Source organism: Papio anubis, chromosome 10 (assembly GCF_008728515.1).
Source record: "Papio anubis isolate 15944 chromosome 10, Panubis1.0, whole genome shotgun sequence".
NCBI classification, from domain to species: Eukaryota; Metazoa; Chordata; class Mammalia; order Primates; family Cercopithecidae; genus Papio; species Papio anubis.
In genome coordinates this window covers 86485745-86511313 of record NC_044985.1, presented here as the reverse complement: position 1 = coordinate 86511313, position 25569 = coordinate 86485745, and the positions used below count along the sequence as shown (strand labels likewise).

At 43.4% G+C, this 25569-nt stretch overlaps 1 protein-coding gene across 2 annotated transcripts in view; it reads right to left on the bottom strand.

The window, feature by feature from the left end:
• The window catches only part of FAM117B (family with sequence similarity 117 member B), a 139122-nt gene extending 120056 nt beyond the window's left edge, over positions 1–19066 (bottom strand). Inside the window, exon 1 of one of the 2 annotated variants that reach the window (XM_021923890.2) lies at positions 18275–19066. In XM_021923890.2, coding sequence (XP_021779582.2) covers positions 18275–18866 — 592 coding nt within the window. In that variant the 5' untranslated portion in view covers positions 18867–19066. The remainder of the gene's footprint in view (positions 1–18274) is intronic. The other variant, XM_031651456.1, reaches the window with a different exon arrangement.
• Between the last annotated feature and the right edge of the window lie 6503 nt (positions 19067–25569).

The window sequence follows — 25569 nt, the reverse complement described above, 5'->3', positions numbered from 1 at the left end:
ACAAAAGACAAATGTCAGGCATGGTGGCTCACGCCTGAAATCCCAGCAACTGAGTTTTTTTTTTTTTTTTTTTTTTTAGGTAGACTTTTCTGGATATACTTTATATCTCAGTAAGTGTTCTTAAAGTAAATATTGTAAATCAAAAAAATATTTGTCCTATAAAACTTAATATTACTGTCTTTCTTTTCAACCAGAATCATGTTAGTAAGAATATTCAACACACACACACACACACACACACACACACAGAGACACACACATTCTCTCTCATTCTCTTCCTGCACCCCCTCCAGGCCAAGATGATTTCACTGGGGAAATTTTGGCAATCGTGAGTCTACCTCTGTCCTGACAGATGCTTATATACATGAACACAGAAGGTTGAATAGCAGCATACTTGAAATGAAAGAACCTGGACGACATATTTCATTAGTGATAGAAAATCATTCCTTTTCAACCACCATAGTAATAAATGATTAGCGCAAAAAAAATCTTTTTTTGGTGTTTGCCGCACTTTAATTGCCAAGAGGATATAATACATTCAAATAAATGAAAAAAAATGGGTAAACAAATAGACATATTATGAGGATTTCTAAGGTTCAATTAACATGTGTGAATTTCTCAACCTCTCAGTTATCAGGGAAATTGACTATAAGAAAATAGTTTTCAAGATAGACAAAATCCAGTGATACCCAAAGCTTCCAAACTAGAGAACAAATACACAAAAGACAAATGTCAGGCAAAAATGTTCATGCCTGTAATTCCAACAACTCTGGAGACTGAGGCAGGAGGACTGCTTGAGGCCTGGAGTTCCAGACCAGCCTAGGCAACATAGCGAGACCCTGTCTATTAAAACAAAACAAAACAAAAAATTAAATACTTCTTAAAAGATGAATAGAGGATGGGGCATGGGTCTTCACTTTTGTGGAGGTTTCTTTAGTTGCTATTGTTGCTGTTTTTGAGACAGGGTCTTACTCTGTTGCCCAAGCAGGAGTGCTGTGGCATGATCATGACTCACTGCATCCTTGACCTTCTGGGCTCAAGGGATCCTTCCACCGCAGCCCCCTAAGCAGCTGGGACTACAGGTGTGTGCCACCTCACCCAGCTAATTTTTTTGCAGAGATGAGGTCTCGCTACGTTGCTTAGGCTGGTCTCGAAAACTCCTGAGCTCAAGTGATCTTCCAGTCTCATCCTCCCAAAGTGCTGGGATTACAGGCATGAGCCACCATGCCCAGCCTGTTTTTTTGTTTTGTTTTCTTTTGTTTAACAGGAAGCCATTTATTCATTTGACAAAATTTGTATTGAGTCTCACTTAAATCTTGGAAGTTCTCCCTCCCTGGACTGCAGGTTACTGAGATTTAGGAGTAAAAAGGTTTAACAGAGAGAATGTCCAAAGGTGTGGGTCCTCAATCTTCCTTATGCAATTGAGATACAACATCTCTGAAGTAGAACAGGAGCATTCCCATGACATTAAATTAATTTCCAGGAGTAGACCTTCCAAGAATTCTTAGGGATAGCACTAAGGGCATCTGCTTTCTATAGAAGTGAAGATCCCTACTCTACAAATCACCCAACAATTCCTGACAGGACACAAAGCATTCTGACTCAAGATAGAGCCACATATGGCCATATCAGGCTTTTGTCATGAAGTACCACTCTTTTCAGTAACACTACATATTTTCTTCTTTACATGTTAACCCCTGAATATTGCAAAAATCTGAATTATCTCTTTCTTAAATTCTAAAGTCCATAAAGTCAAGGATGTGTTCTCAACATCCCACTCTGCACAAAGTGAGCATGGGTTCTAATATAATATGAACAGGCCAGGCAGGGTGGCTCACACCTGTAATCCTAACACTGGAAGGCCAAGGAAAGAGGATCGCCTGAAGTCATGAGTTTGAGGCCAGCCTGGACAACATAGTGAGACCCCATCTCTACAAAAAAATAAAGAAATTAGCCTGGCAAGGTGGCATGCACCTGTGGTCCCAGTTACTCAGGAGGCTGAGGTGGGAGGATCACTTAAGCTAGAGAGGTCGAGGCTGCAGTGAGCCAAGATCATGTCACTGCACTACAGCCTGGGCAACAGAGCAAGACCTTGTCTTTAAAAAAAAGGAAATACTATAAACAGACATCCCTTGTTCTTATCTGTTTTTTGTTTGTTTGTTTGTTTTAGATAGTTTCGCTTTTGTTGTCCAGGCTGGAGTGCAATGGCACCATCTCAGCTCACTGCAAACCCCACCTCCCAGGTTCAAGCAATTCTCTTACCTTAGCCTCCGGAGTAGCTGGGATTACAGGAGTGCATCACTACTCCAGGCTAATTTTGTATTTGTAGTGCAAACAGGGTTTCTCCACGGTGATCAGGCTGGTCTCAAACTCCCGACCTCAGGTGATCCGCCCGCCTCAGCCTCCCAAACTTGTCTTTATCTTTAGAAATACTAACATACATGCACAATGGGAAAATATAATTAAATGGTTTTCCCAGACACTACTAAATATAGCCCATTATATCCCAGTAGAATGGCATGTAAAATAACAATTTCAAACTTTTAAAAATGATAAATTAGGCCGGGGTGGTGGCTCACGCCTATATTCCCAGCACTTTGGGAGGCCGAGGCGGGTGGAACACCTGAGGTCAGGAGTTTGAGACCAGCCTGGCCAACATGGTGAAACCCCGTCTCTAATAAAAATACAAAAAATTAACCAGGCAAGGTGGTGGGCGACTATAATCCCAGCTACTCAGGAGGCTGAGGCAGGAGAATCGCTTGAATCCAGGAGGTGGAAGTTGCAGTGAGCCAAGATTGTGCCATTGCACTCCAACCTGGGCAACAAGAGTGAAACTCCATCTTAAAAAACAAAACAAAACAAAAAGAATGGTAAATTAAGGGCCTGAAGTGGTGGCTCACACCTGTGATCCAGCACTTTGAGAGGCTGAGACGGGCAGATCACCTACAATCAGGAGTTTGAGACCAGCCTGGACAACGTGGTGAAACTCTGTCTCTACTAAAAATACAAAAATTAGCTGGGTGTGGCGGCAGGTGCCTGTAATTCCATCTACTCTGGAGGCTGAGGCACCAGAATTGCTTGAACCAGGAGGCAGAGGTTACAGTGAGCTGAGATGGCATCACTGTACTCCAGCCTGGGTGACAGAGCAAGACTCCATCTAAAAAAAAAAAAGAACAGTAAATTAGAAGGGAACATCCAGAAAAAATAATAATGAGCTGTGATGGTTAATATTACGTGTCAACTTGACTGTACTGAAGGATGCAAAGTATTGTTCCTGGGTGTGTTTGTGAGGGTGCTGCCAAAGGAGATTAACATTTGAGTCAGCGGACTGGGAGAGGCACACCCACCCTCAATCTGGGTGGGCACCATCTAATCAGCTGCCAGTGCAGCTAGAATAAAGCAGGCAGGAGATCTTGGAAAAGTGGACTTGTTGAGTCTTCCAGCCTTCATCTTTCTCCCATGCTGGATGCTTTCTGCCCTTAAACATCACACTCCGGTTTCTTCAGCTTTTGGACTCTTGGATTTATACCAGAGGATTGCCAGGGGCTCTCAGGCCTTTGCCACAGACTGAAGGCTGCACTGTCGGCTTCCCTACTTTTGAGGTTTTGGGACTCGGACTGACTTCCCTGCTCCCCAGACTGCAGACTGCTTATTGTGGGACTTTACCTTGTGATCACGTGAGCCAATACGCCTTAATAAACTCCCCTTTATATATACATCTATCCTATTAGTTCTGTCCCTCTAGAGAACCCTAATACATGAGCCTTCTCCTTATTTTAAATGTTAAAAATTTTAGTGCATTATGCTCCGAAAGTCCATGGCCTACTCTGTATGCATACAAAAAATATAACAGCATTTATGAAACAAGTTAATACTGGCAACATTATTAACCCAGCCACTCAAGTAGGTTCCAAATCCCAGCTATCATTACACTCTTTCATCTACCAAATCTAATCAGTTAACAAATCCTATCAATTCTTCCCTTCTCAAATAAACCCTTTTTCATTCACACTAACTAGAACCACCCTATTTTCAAACAAAGAAATTAAGGCTGCTGAAAATACTAGAAATTAGGATAAATATAAAAGACTTTCTTCCTATTTTTAATTGCTCTAAAAGACTGGCCAACAAGATTAAACCCCGTGTCTACTAAAAATCCAAAAAAAAAACAAATGAGCTGGGTGTGGTGGTAGGTGTCTGTAATCCCAGCTACTTGGGAGGCTAAAGAAGGGAGAATCACTCGAACCCAGGTAGCAAAGGTTCCAGTGAGCTGAGATCGCACCACTGCACTCTAGCCTGGGTGACAAGAGCAAAACTCCATCTCAATAAATAAATAAATAAATAAATAAATAAATAAGCCGAGCATGGTGGTTCATGCCTGTAAATCCCAGCACTCTGGGAAGCTGAGGTGGGTGGATCACTTGAGGTCAGGAGTTCGAGACCAGCCTGGCCAACATGGTGAAACCCCGTCTCTACTAAAAATACAAAAATTAGCCAGGTGTGGTGGCACGTGCCTGTAATCCCAGCTACTCGAGAGGCTGAGATGGGAGAATCACTTGAACCTGGGAGGCAGAGGTTGCAGTGCACCAAGATCGCACCATTGCACTCCAGCCTTGGAGACAGAGCAAGACTCCATCTCAAAAAATAATAAAAATAAATAAATAACAAGGCATTACAAAGTTTATAACAGAGAGAAAATATCTGACAAATAACAAAGTATTTGACAATTATATCACAAAGGATGGGTGGGAGGAAACAGAATTATACATAAGGGTCTACCATATGAAATATTAGACAACACACCACCATTCACAAAGTTCTACTAGACAGCAGTGCTCTAGCACAACCACTGTAGAACACAATAAAAAGAGGCAACAATAGTTAAGATAGGGAAGACAGAAAAGAGAGAGGGAGGGAGACATTCTGGTAGGTAGATTAAACTGTACAATTAGAGTTTACTCCTTGAGGGCAAGGACTCCAAAAAATAATAGTAAGATAAAATGAGATGATAAAACATAATCCAAAGGAGGATGGGGAAAAAATGTTCATGAAATTCAGGTATGAACTGATATTAATTCCCAAAATATTATCTGACAACACAAAGAAAAATGCACACCCTTCTGACCCAAAAAATTCTATTTCTAAGAATTTGTCAGCCAGGCGCAGTGGCTCACACCTGTAATCCCAGCACTTTGGGAGGCTGAGGCGGGCAGAACACCTGAGGTCAGGAGTTCGAGACCAGCCTGGTCAACATGGTGAAACCCCGTCTCTACTAAAAATACGAAAATTAGCCAGGCATGGTGGCGTGCGCCTGTAGTCCCAGCTACTCAGGAGGCTGAGACAGGAGAATTGCTTGAACCCAGGAGTCGGAGGTTGCAGTGGGCCAAGATCACCCCACTGCACTCCAGCCTGGGCAACAGAGCGAGACTTCATCTCAAAAAAAATAAAAAAAAATAATAAAAAAAAGAATTTGTCCTACAAATTCATAAATTTTATATAATAAATTCACATATAAGTGAAAGAAGTATATGCAAGAATATTCAACCTAGCACCATTTAATAGCAAAAGGCTAGAAATGATCTAAATGTTCATAAAGAAAAGCCTGATTAAATAATGCATGGTCCACAATAAACCTATGTGCACAATGACACACACGCACACACACACATACATATATTTATGTATTTTTAAATCTTTTTTTGGTGGGGGGGAGACAGAGTCTCGCTCTGTCACCCAGGCTGCAGTGCACTGGCGCAATCTTGGCTCACTGCAACCTCCGCCTCCCAGGTTCAAGCAATTCTCCTGCCTCAGCCTCCCAAGTAGCTGGGACTACAGGCGCACGCCATTGTACTCGGCTAATTTTTTTCTGTATTTTAGGAGAGACGGGGTTTCACCGTGTTGCCCAGGCTGGTCTCAAATTTCTGAGCTCAGGCAATCCACCCATCTCAGCCTCCCAAAGTGCTAGGATTACAGGCGTGAGCCACCAAGCCTGGCTGACATATGCATATATTTGAATATACATAGAATAGCTCTGGAATTATACAAAGAAACGACTAACTGGATTTCTCTTGAGAAGAATGAATTGAGACAAACAGCAAGAAGACTGTTGACTGTATTCTCCTTACCATTTATAATTTTTATCATGTGCACATTATTGCCTGCAAGAAAGAATGGGGTAGGGGAGAGAGGAGAGGAAAGAGACAGACATTTGGGTAGCTAAATTAAACCATACAATTACAGAGTTAGTTCCTTGAGGGCAAAGACTCCAAACAGCAGCCTACACTAGCTCATGAAGAAGAAAAATGTCATGTAAATTTCTTTTAGGTTAAACCAGCACTAATTTCATCTCAACTGCTACGTGCCAGCCTCAATCAAAAAAATTTCAGATACTTCCTATTAAATAATACTGAGGGAATAAAAATACATAAACTCACTAGGACAACACACAGGAAAAGAGGCAAGAGCCAAAACAAGTTTTCAACCAAGTTGTTTTGGAAGCAGATGTTTAGAACTTGTTTTGGAAGCAGATGTTTAGGTGATAACTTAGCTGCAGCCTGATCCTATGCTCCACCTAAGATTTCCTCATCTGCCCCAAAATAAGTTCTAGATTTCTATGGAAAGAATAAAGTCTTGTCATTCACATGTAAGCGATGAATATTTTGCTGTAGTTTTCAAATTCTCATATGCATCAACAAGCTTTTTCTTAACAAGCACCAAGAGCAAGGAAAAGTTTCATTTCAGTTGAACATGAAATCTGGGTGTGCTCATTTCATGCTCAACCCAGAACTGAGTATTTATATAGAAAAATATATATATACATGTTTTGTTGAAAGAAATAAATTTCGGTTTTTTCAATTTTGAAAATACACTTTTTATGTACAGGTCTAGAATAGAGACCAAGAAATCGTCACACATTAATAATTCTGCTAGATCTATATTTGACACAGATCATGTTACAGAAAAAGAAATTTTTGAAGCTCTTACATAAAATTGTGTTAAGCTATTTTTTTCTCTTTTTTTTATTATTATACTTTATGTTCTAGGGTACATGTGCACAACGTGCAGGTTTGTTACATATGTATACATGTGCTATGCTGGTGTGCTGCACCCATTAACTCATCATTTACATTAGGTATATCTCCTAATGCTATCCCTCCCCTCTCCCCCACCCCACAACAGGCCCCGTGTGTGATATTCCCCTTCCTGTGTCCAAGTGTTCAAGCTATATTTTTTTCATATTGCCTTGCTTTAAATGGTTTTAGTAGTTTTACTATAAACATTATAAATTTTCCTATTGTAAAAAATAACTTTACTAAGTTCATTTAAATTAAATATACCTTTAGAAAAAATAAATCCCATTTTGTCTTATACAAATTATTTTATCAAAACATATGGTTGCCTTATAAGTTTTTAAAAATCTAAGAAAAGGGAAGAGATTAATTTCAAGAAAAGTAAGCTAAGCTAAACTGTACATTTTCCCCCATGAAAAAGTTAGTTAAAATGTCGTGTTTAGTCTTAAAAGGTGGCTGGGGGCGTGCCTCTTGTACATACCCTAGATCACATAATATCTCATTAGCATCTTGTATACTAAAAACTGGGGATAAAACTATTGTTATCACTTAAGCTAAAAAAAATCATATAGGAACTTCTCTAGAAGGAAAAAACTAAAGTTTCCTTTACTTCACTACTCACTTGCAATAATGATGATATCCTTAGGGGATAGAGGGAAACCATACAAAATGAATAGGCTAATAAGATGGTCAAATAAATAGATTTAGAGAAATCAGTCGTACTCAAAAGAGCATTAATTGTTACTAGAGCAATATATCTCAACTTCCTGGTCACAAATGCCTGGGTTCCCTGAGAAACAGAAATTACGCCAAGGGATCTCCAGAACAAAAAGATTGGGAAAATCTGCTCTACAGAAATTAACGAGACAGGCTCTGGACTTAAGAACACCACACACATCCTTAGGCATGATACTGAGGTCTCTTCCCTGGGGAAACCGGCCTAAGAGAAGAACAAAAACCTACTTTTGGGAGTCCCTGCATTTTCCTTCTAGAGTAACATGCTCCAGACTAGCAGCCTGATCTAAACACAGAAAATATTTAATCAGCATTTAAATGTCTCACTTAAATATTAATAGAAACTGGCCAGGCCAAGTGACTCATGCCTATAATCCCAGCACTCTGGTTGGCGGAGACAGGCGGATCACTTGAGGTTGGGAGTTCAAGACCAGCCTGGCGAACATGGTGAAACCCCCCAAAATTAGCCAGGTGTAGTGGTGTGTCCCCGTAGTCCCAGCTACTCAGGAGGCTGAGGTGGGAGAATTGCTTGGAGGCCAAGGTTGAAGTGAGCCAAGATATACCACTGCACTCCAGCCTGGGCAACAGAGCAAGTCTCCATCTCAAAAAAAAAAAAAAAACACTTTTAGAAAGGCATTAACAGGACAAAGAACAATCAGCAAGGCAAGTGCTCTTGAAGAACTGAAATATAATGGCCAAAATGTAAAAATCAATTAAAGGAATACAAGATAAAAATAAATCTGATAGGCTAGGAGCAGTGGCTCACATCTATAATCCCAGCACTTTGGGAGGCCAAGACGGGTGGATCACTTTAGGTCAGGAGTTCAAGACCAGCCTGGACAATATGGTAAAACCCTGTCTCTACTAAAAATGCAAAAAATGTAGCTGGGCGTGGTGGCGCACACCTATAGTCCCAGCTACTCGGGAGGCTGAGGCAGGAGAATCGCTTCAACCCGGGAGGCGGAGGTTGCAGTGAGCCGAGATCGCTCCACGGTACTCCAGCTTGGGCAACAGAGCGAGACTCGGTCTCAAATAAATAAATAAATCTGATAGAAATAAAAACAGGCCAGGCGTGAGTAATCCCCACACTCTGGGAGGCCAAAGCAAAAGTATCACTTGAGGTCAGGAGTTTGAGACCAGCCTGGGCAATATAGTGAGATTCAGTCTCTATTTTTTTTTTTTCAGTCTCTATTTTTTAAAAGAAAATATATTTTGAAATTTTAAAAAATAATAAAAAAGAAAAGCAAACAGATAAAGATATGGAAACTAGGACAGAAATTGTTAAATTACAGGTGTGCTCCATGATGTGCCACAACTAGATAACACAGGTTCCAAAAAGAGAAAACAAAGATAACTGAAATGAGAAATAATAAAAGGAAAATTCCCAGAAATAGTCTCTAGATTGAAAAAGCCCACAGAGTAACCAGCACAGTGAACAGAAAACAAACAATGAAACGTCTCACAACAAGGCAATCCTCTTTTCAGAATGGTGGTAATCCTTCCATAGAGGACACACACCATCACCAACAAAGGACTAAGAATCAGAATGGCATCCAAATTCTCAACAGCAATTCCAAAAGCTAGGAGATGAAGTGCTTTCAATATGCAGTGGAAAAATTATTTCCAACCTACAATTCTAATTCTACACCCAGTCAAACCAGCACGCATAAAGACATCACTGAAGATATTCAAGGTCTGGATATAACACATACCTCCTATGTATCCTCTCTCAAAAAATTATTGGAAAATGCACTCCAGCAAAACATTCAGAAATTAGAGCATCCAGAACAGGAGAGACGTGAAGAGAATTCCCAGGGAAGTTCCAGGTTCTAATAGCTGTGCCACAGATGTAGAGATCAATGAGCTAATTTGGAATAGGAGGATGAGGGACTCCAAAAGAGATACCTCCAAGAAAATGAAAGTAACTGTCTCATATGTTTTTAATTATTCACAGGAAAGTTTCCATTATCAAAACTTTCTTAGGGATAAATTTGTGATAGGTACATAGAAAACGAAGCAATCAAAATAAAAAACAATTTTAACCTCAAGGACAATAAAAAGTTATTTAGAAAGAAAATATAACTGTAATATACCACAAGGTTCTACTGTAATCAATATTTACAGGGTCATAACATTAATACTGATTTAACCAAAAGATGCTACACCTGCAACGGAAGGATTCGGTAGGATGGTGATTAGAGAACTAAGTGTACATTTTCCATAGTAGCAAGTCACTACCTAATACATACAACTGAAAAAAAAAAAAAAAAAAAAAAAAAAAGCTCCTGAAGCAGCAGTATAGCATATTACATAGAAATGTGTAGGCCAGGCACGGTGGCTCACGCCTGTAATTCCAGCCCTTTGGGAGGCCAAAGTGGGTGGATCACTTGAGGCCAGGAGTTCGAGATCAGCCTGGCCAACATGGCGAAACCCTGTCTCTATTAAAAATAAAAATTAGCAGGGTGTGGTGGTGCACACCTGCAATCCCAGCTACTCAGGAGGCTGAGGCATGAGAATTGCCTGAACCCAGGAGGCAGAGGTTGCAGTGAGCCAAGATCCTGACATTGCACTCCAGCGTGGGCGACAGACGGAGACTCTGTCTCAAAAGAAAGAAAGAAAAAAAGAAATGTGTCGGTAAACAGCCAAAGAAACCTCTAAGAGTTGAAAGTGGTCGTTTCTAGGGGGCAGGAAGAGGGAGTGGAGAAAGATGTGACAAAGGAACATTTTCTTCAATGATAAGTTTAGTGCTATTTGACATTTTAAATTATTCACACGTAGTTTAGAAAAATAAATTTAAATTTAAAAATATAGTATTAAGACAAACATGCTATTTTTGTCTTCAAGTCGTTTGGAAATGGAAGTCGCTTACTTTCTCAACTTCCTTCCCTTCTACTGCTGAATTATCTATCATCTTAACCCACGCCCTTACCTCTTCCCCTCCTCAGAGAAAAAAATGTCCTTAACTGTTTCTGAGATTTCCAGACTCTTATCACGTACTGGATCCCATGCCTCTCACATTTTCCATAATCTTGCTCCATCTACATTTACCATCTTCTCTTGAATTTGCAATTTTTCATTCTATAAATCCTTTCCCTAAAATCTATAAACAAGCTGAAGTTTTCCACATCCTGTAAATAACAGAAGCTTAAGTACACCCTTCAACCAGTTTTCTCACTTTCCTTCCGTCCACTGACATTAAAATACTTCATACTCACTACCTCTACTTCCTCATTCTCCCCTTTGATTTGTGCCCCCAACATGCTTCTCAAACTACTTTCTCTCACAGATCATTACTAATCTACATGCCAGATTCAAAGGCCTCTTCTCCAGGTTCAGCTTACTTCATGGCATTTGAAAATCTTTACTCTCTCTCCTTGAAACACAATCTTTCTTTTCGGCTTTCTCAACACTATTCTACCATTTCTCCTCCTACCACATTCACAGGCTTCTTCACTGGCTTTTCTTTCTACCCTTAAAAATGCTTGTTTTCTCCCAGAGTTCTATCTTCAGCATTTTTCCTATCATTTTATCTACCCTAGTGATTAGTCATTTCGAGTGTTGCCCATATGTAAATGCCTAGCATGACGTACATGTTAAATGAATGTTTACTGAACTGCAATGAAAGAGCACTAATTTTTACGCCCAAGTTCAAAGTGTATCGCTCAGTTTTAAAACTGTTATTTGCTACGATCTAGAAAATTATCTGAAGTTCCTGAGAGCACAAACCAAATACACCCACAACTGAGTTCATTTTCTTTTCCCAAATCTGTTCTCCTCACTGTTACCAGTTAGAACCACCATCCAAACGATCACCCTCAACTCCCCCTTTCTCAATCCCTACATCCAACAGTTTGCCAAATCAGTCTTTTCAATCTTTTTTACTCTTGCCATTCCCACTGCCATTCCACCGAAATTCAGGTGATCAATGCCTTTGTGAGTTTTTCCTATCTCAAGTCACGCTCTACTAATCTTATTTTATACATATATTCTCTTCATTCTAAGAATACAAATACTAGTAATAATAACTGTGAATCCCTAAAGCCTTGGATGAGAAGGAAGATAATGATGTGAAAATATCTGATTAGGCGCCGTGGCTCACACTTGTCATCCCACCACTTTGGAGGCAGAGGTGGGCAGATCACGAGGTCAGGAGTTCAGGACCAGCCTGTCCAATACAGTGAACCCCGTCTCTACTAAAAAAAAGAAGTGCAAAAATTAGTCGGGCGTGGTGGCACGCACCGTAGTCCAGCTACTCAGGAGGCTGAGGCACGAGAATGGCTTGAACCTGGGAGGCGGAGGTTGCAGTAAACCAAGACCACGCCACTGCACTCCAGCCTAGGCAACAGAGTAAGACTTCAACTTAAAAAAAAGAGAAAAAGAAAATATCTGCCAGGCGCGGTGGCTCATGCCTGTAATCCCAGCACTTTGGGAGGCCAAGACGGATGGATAGCTTGAGGTCAGGAGTTCAAGACCAGCCTGGCCAACATAGTGAAACCCTGCCTCTACTAAAAATACAAACATTAGCTGGGTGTGGTGGTACGCGCCTGTAATTCCAGCTATCTGGGACGCTGAGGCAGGAGAATCGCTTGAAACCGGGAGGCAGAGGTTACAATAGCAGAGATCCGCCATTGCACTCCAGCCTGGGCAACGAGAGTGAAACTCCATCTCAAAAAAAAGAAAATATCTAATATTGAGATTCCTACACCCCACACACAGATTACAAGGATTTTATTCCTTGAAACAATTATCTACGGTAAGTACCATTAGTATCCCCTTTTTACAAATAAAGTGAACTTGCCTAAAGTTAAACTGCTGGCAAGTAAATGGCAATGCCAGGATCTGAACCCTGACAGTCTGGTTCCAGAGTACATACTATTAACCATGGAATACTTTCTAACGTATATATTCTATTCAAAGCCATTCTGAAAATTTACGTCTCTCCTTTCTTTTTCTACTATTCCTGCTCTCCCCATCCCAACACCCTATTACCCTACATTTCAAGCCACAAAGAAGTGAATATGATAGGCTTATTTTCACACCTCTAAGATCCAACTGCAAAGTTCTGTTCTTCCCTTTTTAATCCAATTCAAAATTCATCTCCTCTGAGGGAACTTCTATACCCATCCCCTGTAGAATTATTCACTCTCTAAGTCCGGAGAACTCACCATATTATATGCTTATGTATGTCTTACATATGGCTAGTTTGTGAGTCTCTGGAATTCCTTGTGTCTTTTTACATCTTTGTATTACACTGTTAATAACAGAGCAGTTCAATCAAAGCTTACAGAATTTAGCTTAATTAAATGTAAATTCTACTAGCCAAGACATAAAAGTATAGCTTCTACTTTGCCTCATCTTCATTGCAAAATATAGACATCACAAACCAAAAGAATTCCCTTTAGTCGGGTGTGGGTGACTCATGCCTCTAATCCCAGCACTTTGTGGGGCTGAGGCTGGCAGACAGCTTGAGCTCAGGAGTTGGAGAGCACCCTGGGCAACATGGTAAAACCCAGTCTCTACCCAAAATACAGAAAATAAGCCGGACATGGTGGCATGTACCTGTAGTCCTAGCTACTCGGGAAGCTAAGGTAGGAGAATCACCTGAGCCCAGGAAGCAGAGGTTGCAGTGAGCCGAGATCATGCCACTGCACTCCAGCCTGGGTGACAGAGACCCTGTCTCTAAAAGAAAAAAAAAAAAAAAATTCCCTTGAATGTGCAATGTTAGCAGCAATCCTCCAAATGTTAGAGAAACACTAAATTCTTAGAGATGTATTTTATAAGGTACTAGAAAGTAGACATCAAAGATGACACAAATATGAAATTCTGGTACCTTGCTTCTTGATTCTGCCTATTAGTCCAAAGAAGTTATCTCTTTTTGCTGCCCTTGGCACTCCCCAATTCCAATAAACAACCAAACTTATACACAACTTAATATAGCCAAAGGAAGGGAAAACTAGCAAGAACACAACTTGGTGTATATATATACATATAGTGGTTGTGGTTGTTGTTGTTGTTGTTGTTGAGACAGAGTTTCGCTCTTGTTGCCCATGCTGGAGTGCAGTGGCACGATCTCGGCTCACTGCAAACTCCGCCTCCTGAGTTCAAGTGATTCTCCTGCCTCTGCCTCCCCAGTAGCTGGGATTACAGGCGCCTGCCACCACGTCCGTCTGATTTTTTGTAATTTTAGTAGAGACGGGGTTTCGCCACATTGGGCAGGCTGGTCTCGAACTCTTGACCTCAGGTGATCCACCCACCTCAGCCCCCCCAAAACGCTGGGATTACAGGTATGAGCCACCGCGCCTGGCCAAACTTTTTTTTATTATACCACACACCCTAAGTAATTCTGATACAGATGCACCACAGACTACACTTTGAGAAACACCATTCTGGATATTCACAGGCAATGTTATTACCAATTTGAAATTTCATACAACCCTGAAAACTGAACCTACACTGGCACTTTATGTTAAATACAGTAAAATCAGAAGCAAAACTAGTATGATACACAACAGTTAACTTTTATACTGAGGTACTGTGCTGTTTTTCAGTTTTCCCTTATTTAATCCCTACTATCATATGAAGTAGATTTCACCACCCATTTCACAGATAAGAAAGATAACTTTCCATATCACATGGCTTCTAGTTGGCAGAACACAGGTATTAAACCCTGTCTACACACAGTATAGCCTCCTAACCTCTACGTTATACCATCTCTCCATTTGTAATCTATTTGATGTTTTAATAAACAAAACAAAGTGGGGTAAAAGGAGAGAAAGCACAAAAATAAACTTTCTGATTAACACTGTTGCCTAGATACCTTTTCTAAACATACCTTAGTTCCTAATGACAAACGGCTTTGCTATAGAGATGACAGTCACTGAAGGTGGGAAGTTTAAAATATCTGTCAGGGATGGGTGCTTGGATTACTTTATAGTAGTCAAGAGTAGGAAGTTCTGCATCAGCCAATTAGCTCTAACTCCAGAAGAATAAAGCAATTGGGTAGGGATCTTGATACCTTTGACTTAGGGACTCTGAGACACTAGATCCCTAACAAAGGTTAGAGCATCCAGTTCATCTGATAAGACACCTAGAAGTCAACAGCCTGATCTAGATGGACCCTGAAATTTGAGTCCTATGAGATTTATAGAACTATATGGTAGACCCTTACCCTTTACAGTAGGGATTTTTACATTCATCACAGCTGCAAACTGGTGGTAGCCTCCCTTTAATGAAAAAGGGAGTCTGAAGTTTACAAAGACTTTCCTTCCAGATTTAGTCATACAAGAACAGCAAACGATTCCATCGTAGTTTTGTGTGTGTTATGAACACTTGAAATTTGAAAACACTTTGTTCTACTCTGCATGGGTATTTACTACAGTGAAACAACAATTCCTGGGAAGGAAACTAGGAGACATTCACACTACAGTATGACTTAGTAAAAGACAATATTTCTCACACCTTGGTGAAAGTGCTGCACTAGAAAAATAAGGTTTTATTTTTCTAGTTGGCGGAACACAGGTATTAAACCTGACCTCAGGTGATACACCCGCCTCGGCCTCCCAAAGCGCTGGGATTACAAGTGTGAGCCACCGCACCTGGCAAATTATTTTTTATTATACCACACACCCTAATTCTGATACAGATGAACCACAGACTACACTTTGAGAAATAAGAGTTTTTATTTTTCTGGATTTATTTTATTTTATTTTAGTTTTGGTGGGGGAGCAAATGGGGATAATTTTACAGCAAATACTCTAAGGGATGATCTAGGGAAGGGGAGCATTCAAAACCATGAAGAGAGGGCATGGGAGCAGCCTGACATCCCAGGAAATAGAGCCCTCTTAGAGATCAGAGAAAAAGCGTACCTTCCTCCACACGTTGCCAATAATTAATTCAACCCAGTTCTCCTCAGGGTGTTTCTCTGAGTGTCAAACAGTTGTTAAGAGAGCCAGATTCTGTTAGACTACAGGCTGTGCCTCCTTCTGCCACCTCTACTGCCCATTTATAAGCAGTTCTCCTTCCCTTCCACCTGATGCACTATGCTGGCTCCAGAAGGCTGAAGGACTAAAGCAGTTTTGTTCATATCTGTAAGAGTTACTTAACTAGTGGCTGGGCGCAGTGGCTCATGCCTGTAATCCCAGTACTTTGGGGAAGCCAAGGTCGGCAGATCACTTGAGGTCGGGAGTTCAAGACCAGGCTGAACAACATGGAGAAACCCCGTCTCTACTAAAAATACAAAATTAGCCGGTCATGGTAGCACATGCCTGTAACCCCTGCTACTCGGGAGGCTGAGGCAGGAGCATCGCTTGAACCCGGGAGGTAGGGGTTGAGGTGAGCCAAGATCACGTCACTGCACTCCAGCCTGGATGACAGAGTGAGACCTCGTCTCAAAAAAAAAAAAAAAAAAAAAATTTACTTAACTAAGTACATGTAATTTTGGCCTGCTATATATTTCCCACATTCTATCTTACACATCATGATGTCACTTCCTTAATATAATATAAAGACATGGTCTTTGGAGCACAACTGACCAAAGTTCAAATAAATACCAGCTCTGCAACTTGTTACTTAACCTCTCTAAAAGCCATAGTGAAGGTTAAATGAGATTTTGCATAAAAACTACCTGACACATAGTAAGAGTTCATCAGGTGACAGAGGTTATGAAGCCGGGAGGTGAAGTCTAATACTTTTATCACAGTTTTAGAAAAGCATTCTGCATTCTCAAAAGATTTAAAATAGTGCTCTGGACCAGGCAATCCTAGCACTTCGGGAGGCCGAGGCAGGCAGATCACCTGAGGTCAAGAGTTCCAAATCAGCCTGGCCAACATGGTGAAACCCTGTCTCTACTAAAATACAAAAATTAGCCGGGCATGATGGCGGGTGCCTGTAATCCCAGCTACTCGGGAGGCTGAGACAGGAGAATCGCTTGAACCCGGGTGACAGTGGTTGCAGTGAGCCGAGATCACATAACTGCACTCCAGTTTGGGCGGCTGAGCAAGACTCCGTCTCAAAAAATAAATAAAAATATAAATACAAATAAATAAAACAGTGCTCTAGTTCTAATTAGAAAGCACTATTCCGGGAGCGCGCGGAGGCGCACGCCTGTAATCCCAGCATTTTGGGAAGCCGAGGCGGGCGGATCACCTGAAGTCAGGAGTTCGAGACCAGCCTGGCCAACATGGTGAAACCCTGTCTCTACTAAAAATTAGCCGGTTATGGTGGCGGTCGCCTGTAACCCCAGCTACTTAGGAGGCTGAGGCAGAATCGTTTGAACCCGGGAGTTAGAGGTTGCAGTAAGCCAAGATCGCGTAACTGTACTCCAGCCTGGGTGACAGAGATTCTACCTCAAAAAAAGAAAACACTATTAATCATTTTCCAGGGCAATTATCTCTAAAAAAAGTATTATCTAAAACTTTTCATAAACAGTAAGAAAGAGTCATCCTATTCCTTCCATTTCGGAAACTATTTCATCTGAATGTTTCCTGAAATTCCCAACCATTCTGCCTGGAAGATTCTAACAGAACTATCCCAGTAAGGGAAAGAAAAAGATATATGTTGACAAAAATGAATACATAATTAAAAACCACATATTTATTTTCTCAAGGCAACAAGATGATAAATTTTATTCCTTTCCACTTCCCACAATTTGAATTTTTCTTTTGAGTTACTCTTTATGAATGACTCCAATGGCACCCACAGCTCCATTCACGACTTTCCCCAAGAAAGCTTCCAGGTAAACAGAAAAACAACGAATGTTAGCTCCCTAAAACAATAACAAGATGGAGACAAACACTGGATTCTGTTTTTCTACATTCAAACAACAGAATCAGTACACAAAATCAGAAATACACCCAGAGCCTCAGACAAAACCCATAAACCTTCCTAAGGAATCTTGCTTAATTCTCACTTCTTGCTACCCATTTATCAAAGTCTTGGAAAATGCTAAAACACGGGTCTCAGCCTCGTCTGTTCAGTGATCCAAATCTGCCACTGCTAATGCATTCAGTACCCCAGATTTGAAACTGCTTTGTGAACAGAAATACCTAGCAGCAGCAGATACGGGCTATGCCAACATTAACCTTGTGCCTAACACAAAGTGATAAACCACTCCTAGCCTCACCCTCAAAGGAGGGTAAGCAGTAACGACTCCTCCAGGAATACGGCCAGGACGCCAGGGTTATCATTAACACTCATCAGCTCAAGCCCAAGGTTTAGCCACTGCACCTCCACCGTCAGGGAGCCGCGCGCGGCGGGCAGAGGAATGAATGAGACGGGCGGGCGGGGCGCAGGGTAGGCCGGGGAAAGGCGGGGCCGCACTGCCCGGTCCCCACCGCCCGACACCGCCCCCAGCCCCGCCCCCAGCCACCCGGGCTCCGCGGCAGCGCTGCATTCCCCGCGCGATTGCAGCGCGCGCCCGGGACTCCTTCCCGTCGCCGCCTCCCCCTCGCTGCGCGACCCCCAGCACTTACCTGCTTTGCAAACCGGGGCGCTAGGGCTCCTCTTCTCCGGCGAGCTTCGGCTCTGCTCCGGAGACCTCCTCCGATGCCGGACGCGGGCTGGGGGTGGGGCCGCGCTCACCTCGCCGGTCCACAGGTGGGTGGGCGACGAACTGGGCGACGACACGGTGCCCAGCAACGGCGGCGGCGGCGGCGGCCGTGGGGGGCTCCCGCGAGCTCCAGGCGCGGCGCCGCGCGTGGGGCTGGTGCCTCGCGTGGACGTCGCGGACGCGCCCGTCTGCGTGGCCACCGTGGGGCTGGTGCGCGCGGCCGCGTTCCCGCCGCCGCGCGTGGGGCTGGTGCTGCGCGAGGCGGTGCGCGGGCCGCCGCCGCCGCCGCCTGCGGGGCCTGAGGCGCCACCACAGCAGCCACCGTTGTTGTTGCCGCCGCCGCCGCCGCCGCTCCGCGTGGGGCTGCCATGTTGCTGCTGCTGCTTCAGCTGGAACGGAACCGTCGCCCTCATGGGCTGCAAGCGGCTCCCGGGTCCCCCGGCCGTGGCGACCGCACCACCCCCAAGGGAGCCGGCCGGCGTGGGGGACCCATTGCGCCTCACCCGCTGGGACATGGTCCCCCCCTCCCCGGTGACTGGGCGAGACGGGGGGTTTTGTTGTTGGGCTGCAGGGGGAGGATTCTCGAGGCCAGAGGGCAGGCCCCCGCGCGGGGTGACGAAGCTGGACTCCGGGGTGCAGGGGGCGACCGGGCCGGGACCGGCAGCAACGAGGTGGTGCAGCCGCCGCCGCCGCCTCTCCTCATCAACAATAGTGTCTCCTCCGCTGCCCCCGCCCCCCACGATCGCCCATTGGTGCAGCGTCAGCCGCGCTCGAGCCGCTCTACCGCTCCCATTGGCTACGAGCAGCTCGGGTCCCGGGCCCCCGAGGCCTTGAGAGCCTGGGTGTGCGCGGAGACCGTCTGCTCTTTAAAGAGAAAGAGACCCGCCCCCCGCGGGGAGGGAGCGGAGGAAATGGGCAGTGTGTGTATGTGTAGTGTGCGCGCGTGTGTGTGTACACGTGAGTGCCCGTGTACGCGCGCGCCTAGCCACGCGCGCCTTTCCCTTCCCGCCGGGGGGAGCCCTGGGGACTAAGACTCTGGAAGGTTGCCAAAGGAAATGTCCGGACCCGGAACAGTTCCCAGGGATGGTCTGAAGCCTTTTCCGCATAACTCATTTCCTTACCCCAGTATTCACTTGTATTCACATGTACGCGCTTCTCCTTCGGGCTTTTATTCTTAATGTTTTTGTTCTGCCCTAATTCCATCTACCTATGGACAGGGCTCAAAAGGAGAAGAAATTTAACTAATCTTAAGTGGCATTTTACACCCCTCTCCTTTTCTTATTTTTTAGAGCTCTACAAAGAGGCAAATCTCAGAAAGATTAAATTTGCCTGTTAGAATGCGGTTTTAGATAGTATCTATGGAGTTCAGTTACCACATGTTATTCCTACCCTCCTGTATCTCAAGTAATCAAGACTATTTTAATCAGCTGCTTCGCTGTTCCCTGATACCTTGGAAAGATGGCTGCTACCTTACCAGTCTGTAAAATGCTATAGTTTACAGAGGGCCTTATTTGATTCTACACGATCATTGTTTGAGACAGAACTGGGCCAGCCATCCATGTTTTTGTCTAGTGGAGGAAACAAGTCTTTGGTGTGGCAAAGACCCAGGAAGGCAGGCAGTGACACTAGTTCTAAAATGGCCTAAAGGGCTCCTCATCAAGAAAATAAAAAATGGTGGACCCAAAACCTACACTCCCACCTCTCTGGCTATAAATTGCCTATCCATTACCTCTTTTCCCTGTACTATTTTTATTAGTTGTACATGCTAGACAGATTTCGTCGTGTAAAAATGTGGGAGTGGAGAGCATAGTATGATTCACTCTGGACCTGAAATCCTACTGGGTCCCTGTGCGCGGTGGTGGAAGACTTTTGTTTTGTTTTTTTGAGACGAAGTCTCGCTCTGTCCCCCAGGCTGGAGTGCAGTGACTCGATCTCGGCTCACTGCAACCTCCGCCTCCCGCGTTCAGGCAAATCTCCTGCCTCAGCTTCCCAAGTAGCTGGGATTACAGGTGCGTGCCGCCACGCCCGGCTAATTTTTGTATTTTTAGTAGAGACGGGGGTTTCACCATGTTGGCCAGGGTGGTCTTGATCTCTTGACCTCATGATCCGCCCATCTCGGCCTCCCAGAGTGCTGGAATTACAGGCGTGAGGTGGAAGGCTTTTAAAGACCCAGAGAGGAGACCGGGTGCGGTGGCTCATGCCTGTAATCGCAGCACTTTGAGAGGCCAAGGCGGGCGGATCACCTGAGGTCCAGAGTTGGAGACCACAGCTTGACCAACATGGAGGAAACCCCATCTCTACTAAAAATACAAAATTAGCTGGGCGTGGTGGCACATACCTGTAATCTCAGCTACTCGGGAGACTGAGGCAGGAGAATCGCTTGAACCTGGGAGGTTGGAGGTTGGAGGGAGCCAAGATCAGGCCAATGCACTCCAGCCTGGGCAACAAGAGCGAAACTCTGTTTTAAAAAAATTAATTTAAAAAAAAGACCTGGCCGGGCGCGGTGGCTCAAGCCTGTAATCCCAGCACTTTGGGAGGCCGAGGTGGGTGGATCACGAGGTCAGGAGATCGAGACCATCCTGGCTAACACGGTGAAACCCCGTCTCTACTAAAAATACAAAAAACTAGCCGAGCGAGGTGGCGGGCGCCTGTAGTCCCAGCTAGAATGGCGTGAACCCGGGAGGCGGAGCTTGCAGTGAACCGAGATCGCGCCACCGCACTCCAGCCTGGGCGACACAGCGAGACTCCGTCTCAAAAAAAAAAAAAAAAAAAATTAAAAAATTAAAAAATTAAAAAAAAATTAAAAAAAGACCTAGAGAGGAAATTCAAATCCCATGGCCACCACTTACTCTGTGACCTTGGGTAGGTCACTAGCCAGTCTCCTTATCTGTAAAATGCAGTTAAACAATACCATGTGCTTCATACAGTTGTTATGATTATTAACGAAGGATTGTATGTGAATGTGGTGTGTAGAAGGTGGTCAGCACTTCCAGAGTCTCCACGTGATTCAGAGACATACATCTCTCCTTACCATCCATTCCCTTTTCTCCTCCTGTCTCCCCCTCCACAGAGAAAGCCCCAGCCCCTTAGCCCAGGAAGCTGCCTTAAGTTGACTGGTGCTCTGGATAGATCTGACATCACTATCTGGCCCCTACAGCCTGGTGTGAAGCCAAAAACAGCTTCTCACTGGATAGGAACATACAGGAAACTGCCAGCAGGATCCATGCAAAGAGCCAAGTCTGGTCTGAAAGCAATGGATGCCTTATTAAATAAGGATGTAATCCCAGCACTTTGGGAGGCCAAGGCAGATCACTTGAGGTCAGGCGTTCAAGATCAACCTGGCCAACATGGTGAAACCCTGTCTCTACTAAAAATACAAAATTAACCAGGCATGGTGGTGCATGCCTATAATCCCAGCTACTCAGGAGGCTGAAGCAAGAGAATAGCTGGAAACCCAGAAGTCGGAGGCTGCAGTGAACAGAGATCTCACCCACTGCACTGCAGCCTGGACGACACAGCGAGACTATGTCTCAGTAAATAAATAAATAAATAAATAAATAAAGGAAGCCGTATGTGGTATTTTGTCTTGCACAAAGTAGGATCTCAATACATGTTTATTAAATTAATCCAAAGGAGTCTTGCAGCCCTAGTGTCCTTAGCTTCCTGATCAATTGATTTAGGTATCACCAAACTGGAGACATCTTTGTTGGTGGCAAGAGGCTTTTAGCTTGCCTGAGCTAAAGAATTGATTTCAGCAGATCTTATTAGATTTCATTAAATCAACTGATTTCACTACATCAAAGAGCTTAAAAAAATGTCCTTGGCTTCGTCATGAGCTCTGATGGAGCCATTTCACCTTTTGCTTCTAGTTATGTTTCCTACAGAAACTGAAACCTACAGTTCCAGAAAATTCATTTTCATCTTATTTGACAGTTTACCTCACTCGTCAGTTCAGGGCTTAACTTTAAACAAATGAGAGCACTTCAATTAAAGCAGGTAATTAACCACTTCAGCCCTCTTTGTACTAAAGGATATTTGTGATGACTTGTAAATCAAAGCTTTGAAACCATGAAATTCAGCAGGGTGCTATGGCTCATGCCTGTGATCCCAGCACCTTGGAAGGCCAAGGCGGGGGGATCACTTGAGCCCAGGAGTTCAAGACCAGCCTGGCCAACAAGGCGAAACCCCGTATCTACGAAAATCAGCTGGTGCATGCCTGTAGTCCCAGCTATTTGGGAGGCTGAGGTACGAGGATCGCTTGAGCCCAGGAGGCAGAGGTTGCAGTGAGTCAAGATCATGCCACTGTACTCCAGCTTGGGAGACAGAGTGAGATACTGTTTCAAAAAATAATAATTTTTTAAAAGTATTAAATTATTAGAGAATGCTAAAAAGAAAAGAAAAGAAAAACTTGCTTCAATACCTTAGAGCTCTTCAGTCTGTTTTTAAGATTTAATGGCAATGAATAAAAGCATCCTTTCCTCTTGCCCTTGACTTCATTATCTATTGTTGAAGATTCAAAGAAAACAATGTGCATCAAGGTGATGTATTGGTTTTTAGTTTGCTGGTTTATCTACAAAGAGAGTCCTTGTATTTCAAGGATCAACAAAATAAACGTATCTTCCTCTAGTTTAACCCTGCTCTTCTTAGGATATAATTCAAATTTTCCCATTTTCTCTCCGAGATTGAAACATAACTGTATATAATTGTAGACAAAAAGCAACATGCTAGAATTGGTTTGTCTGTATTTAAACTTCAAAAGACAAAATTATTGATAGGCTCATTTGCTCCTGTGCTTGCTTAACTCTACAATGATCCTGCCGTGGTAAAGGAAGATGGGTTTTATGAAAATGTTTATTGTCCTGTAGTGGTTTCTTTTCCTCCTTTAGTTATTCTAGAATCAGCTGTATCCACTTACAAACCTCTAAAATGTCATTGAATGGAACATTATACAGCCATCAAAATGGTAATTATGAAATCACAAATTCCTTTCACTTTAAAATGAAAAAAATCAAAAGTATGCATCCATTGTAATTATAATAATTGTATAAAAGTCATAAGCCTTTTATAAAATACTGTAGGGTAAAATACTGACATGAAAATAGAGATCTGAGAGGCCAGGCACAGGGCCTGTAGTCCCAGCACTTTGGAAGGCTGAGGTGGGCAGATGCCTTGAGCCCAGGAGTTCAAGACCAGCCTGGACAACATGAAAAACCTTATCTCTACAAAAAATTTTAAAATTAGCTGCACATGGTGGTGCACACCTGTAGTATGAGCTACTTGGGAGGCTAAGATGGGAGCATCACCTGAACCTGGGAGGACAGGGCTGCAGTGAGCTATGAACACACCACTGCACTCCAGCCTGGCGACAGAGTGAGACCCTATCTCAAAAAAGAAAGAAAATAAAGCCAAGCACAGTGGTTCACACTTGTAATCCCAACACTTTAGGAGGCTGAGGCGGGAGGATTGCTTGAGCCCAAGAGTTTAAGATCAGCCTGAGTAACATAACAAGACTCCATCTCTACAAAAACTTTTAAAATTAGGGCCTGATGCAATGGCTCACACCTGTAATCCCAGCACTTTGAGACCGAGGTGAATGGATCACTTGAGGCCGGGAGTTTGAGACCAGCCTGGACAACATGGCAAAACCCCATCTCTACTAAAAATACAAAAATTAGCCAAGCATGGTGGCGCACACCTGTAATCCCAGCTACTCAGAAGGCTGAGGCACGAGAATCGCTTGAACTCAGGAGGTGGAGGTTGCAGTGAACTGAGATCATACCACTGCATTCCAGTGGTATGATTTTTTTTTTTTAATTAGCCAGGTGTGGTGACACGCACCTGTAGTCCTAGCTACTTAGGAGGCTGAGGTGGGAGGATCCTCTGAGCCCAGGAGTTTGAGGCTGTAGTGAGCCATGATTGCACTACTGCACTCCACCCTGGGTGACAGAGTGAGACCTTGTATCTAAAAACAAAAAAAGAGGTTTTTTCCTCAAGAAATGTTGATATATGATTTTTTAATAAAAAGGAGAATCATAAGAACTTGAACTCCTTAGTGATATTCTGTACTTAAAATCTGACTGGTACTTCACTGAAATTTGTCTTAGGCCAAATGTGTGTCCATAGCACTACATATTTCCAGGTGTCCTTCTTACCTCTTTGACTGTGCCTTGGTCACTTTTGCTGGCTCCTTCTCAATCTGACCCTTAAAAAGTAAGAGTGCCTGAGAAACTCATCTAGGCCTCTCACTTCCTAGACTGGCAGCTGCATTTGTGCCCAGAATTCCACTGACCATCACACTGCCATCTCTTCAACTGCCTGCTTGGCATCTCTTCTCCTATATCTCACAGGTACCACAAACCTTATCTACAAGTAAATTCATCCTCTCTTCACCAACACTCCCTTGCAGTCTTCCCTATCTCAGTCAGTGGTACCACCATCTGCTAAGTAGTCTAAATCAAAACCCTGGAAGTCATCTTGGCTCTCCCCCTTCCTTGGGGTAAGGCCAGTGAATCACTGTATCTTAACTACTCTTGTTCTTAAATCTCTCATGAATCTACTACTGTTCTCCAGACCTGCCATCCCTTCTAGCCAACCTATATCTTCTCTGGCCTGCACTCTTACTCTTGCTTAGCCAATCTCCCTAGATCATCTCTGCCCCACCCTACTTCTCCAAGCTCCCAATTCCCCACACATCTATAGTGCTATCTTAAAACCACAAACATAATCACCTTACTACATAGCCTAAAGCTTACCATCCCTTCTTAGGACCAGTCCCCCAGTCCTGAGGTTTACCATAAGTTCCATGGGCCCACCTCTGACCTCTCTTCCTCTCTAGGCTCCCGCCATACTGCTCTTCTTTCATTTCCCCCTAAAACAATAGTCTTATCCTAATTCCTTCACACATGCTAGTTCTTCTCCTTGGAACACGTCTCACTCTTGTCAATTGGCCAACTTCTCAGTTTTTAGATGGAGGAGGCCTGGGTTGTCATACCCACCCAACCCACTTAAGTTAGTTTCCCTGGGTTATTTGTTCAATATCTGTATTTCCTTCTCAATGTTAACCTCCATAAGAGCTTATTTGTTCACTCAACAAATATTCATTGACTGCCTTCTATGTGCAGAACACTGTGATGGCTTTACAGTGATGAACAAACCCACAAGCTCTTTATCCTCATGGACTTAACATCTGCTGGAGACAGTGAGCAAGTAAATGAAACA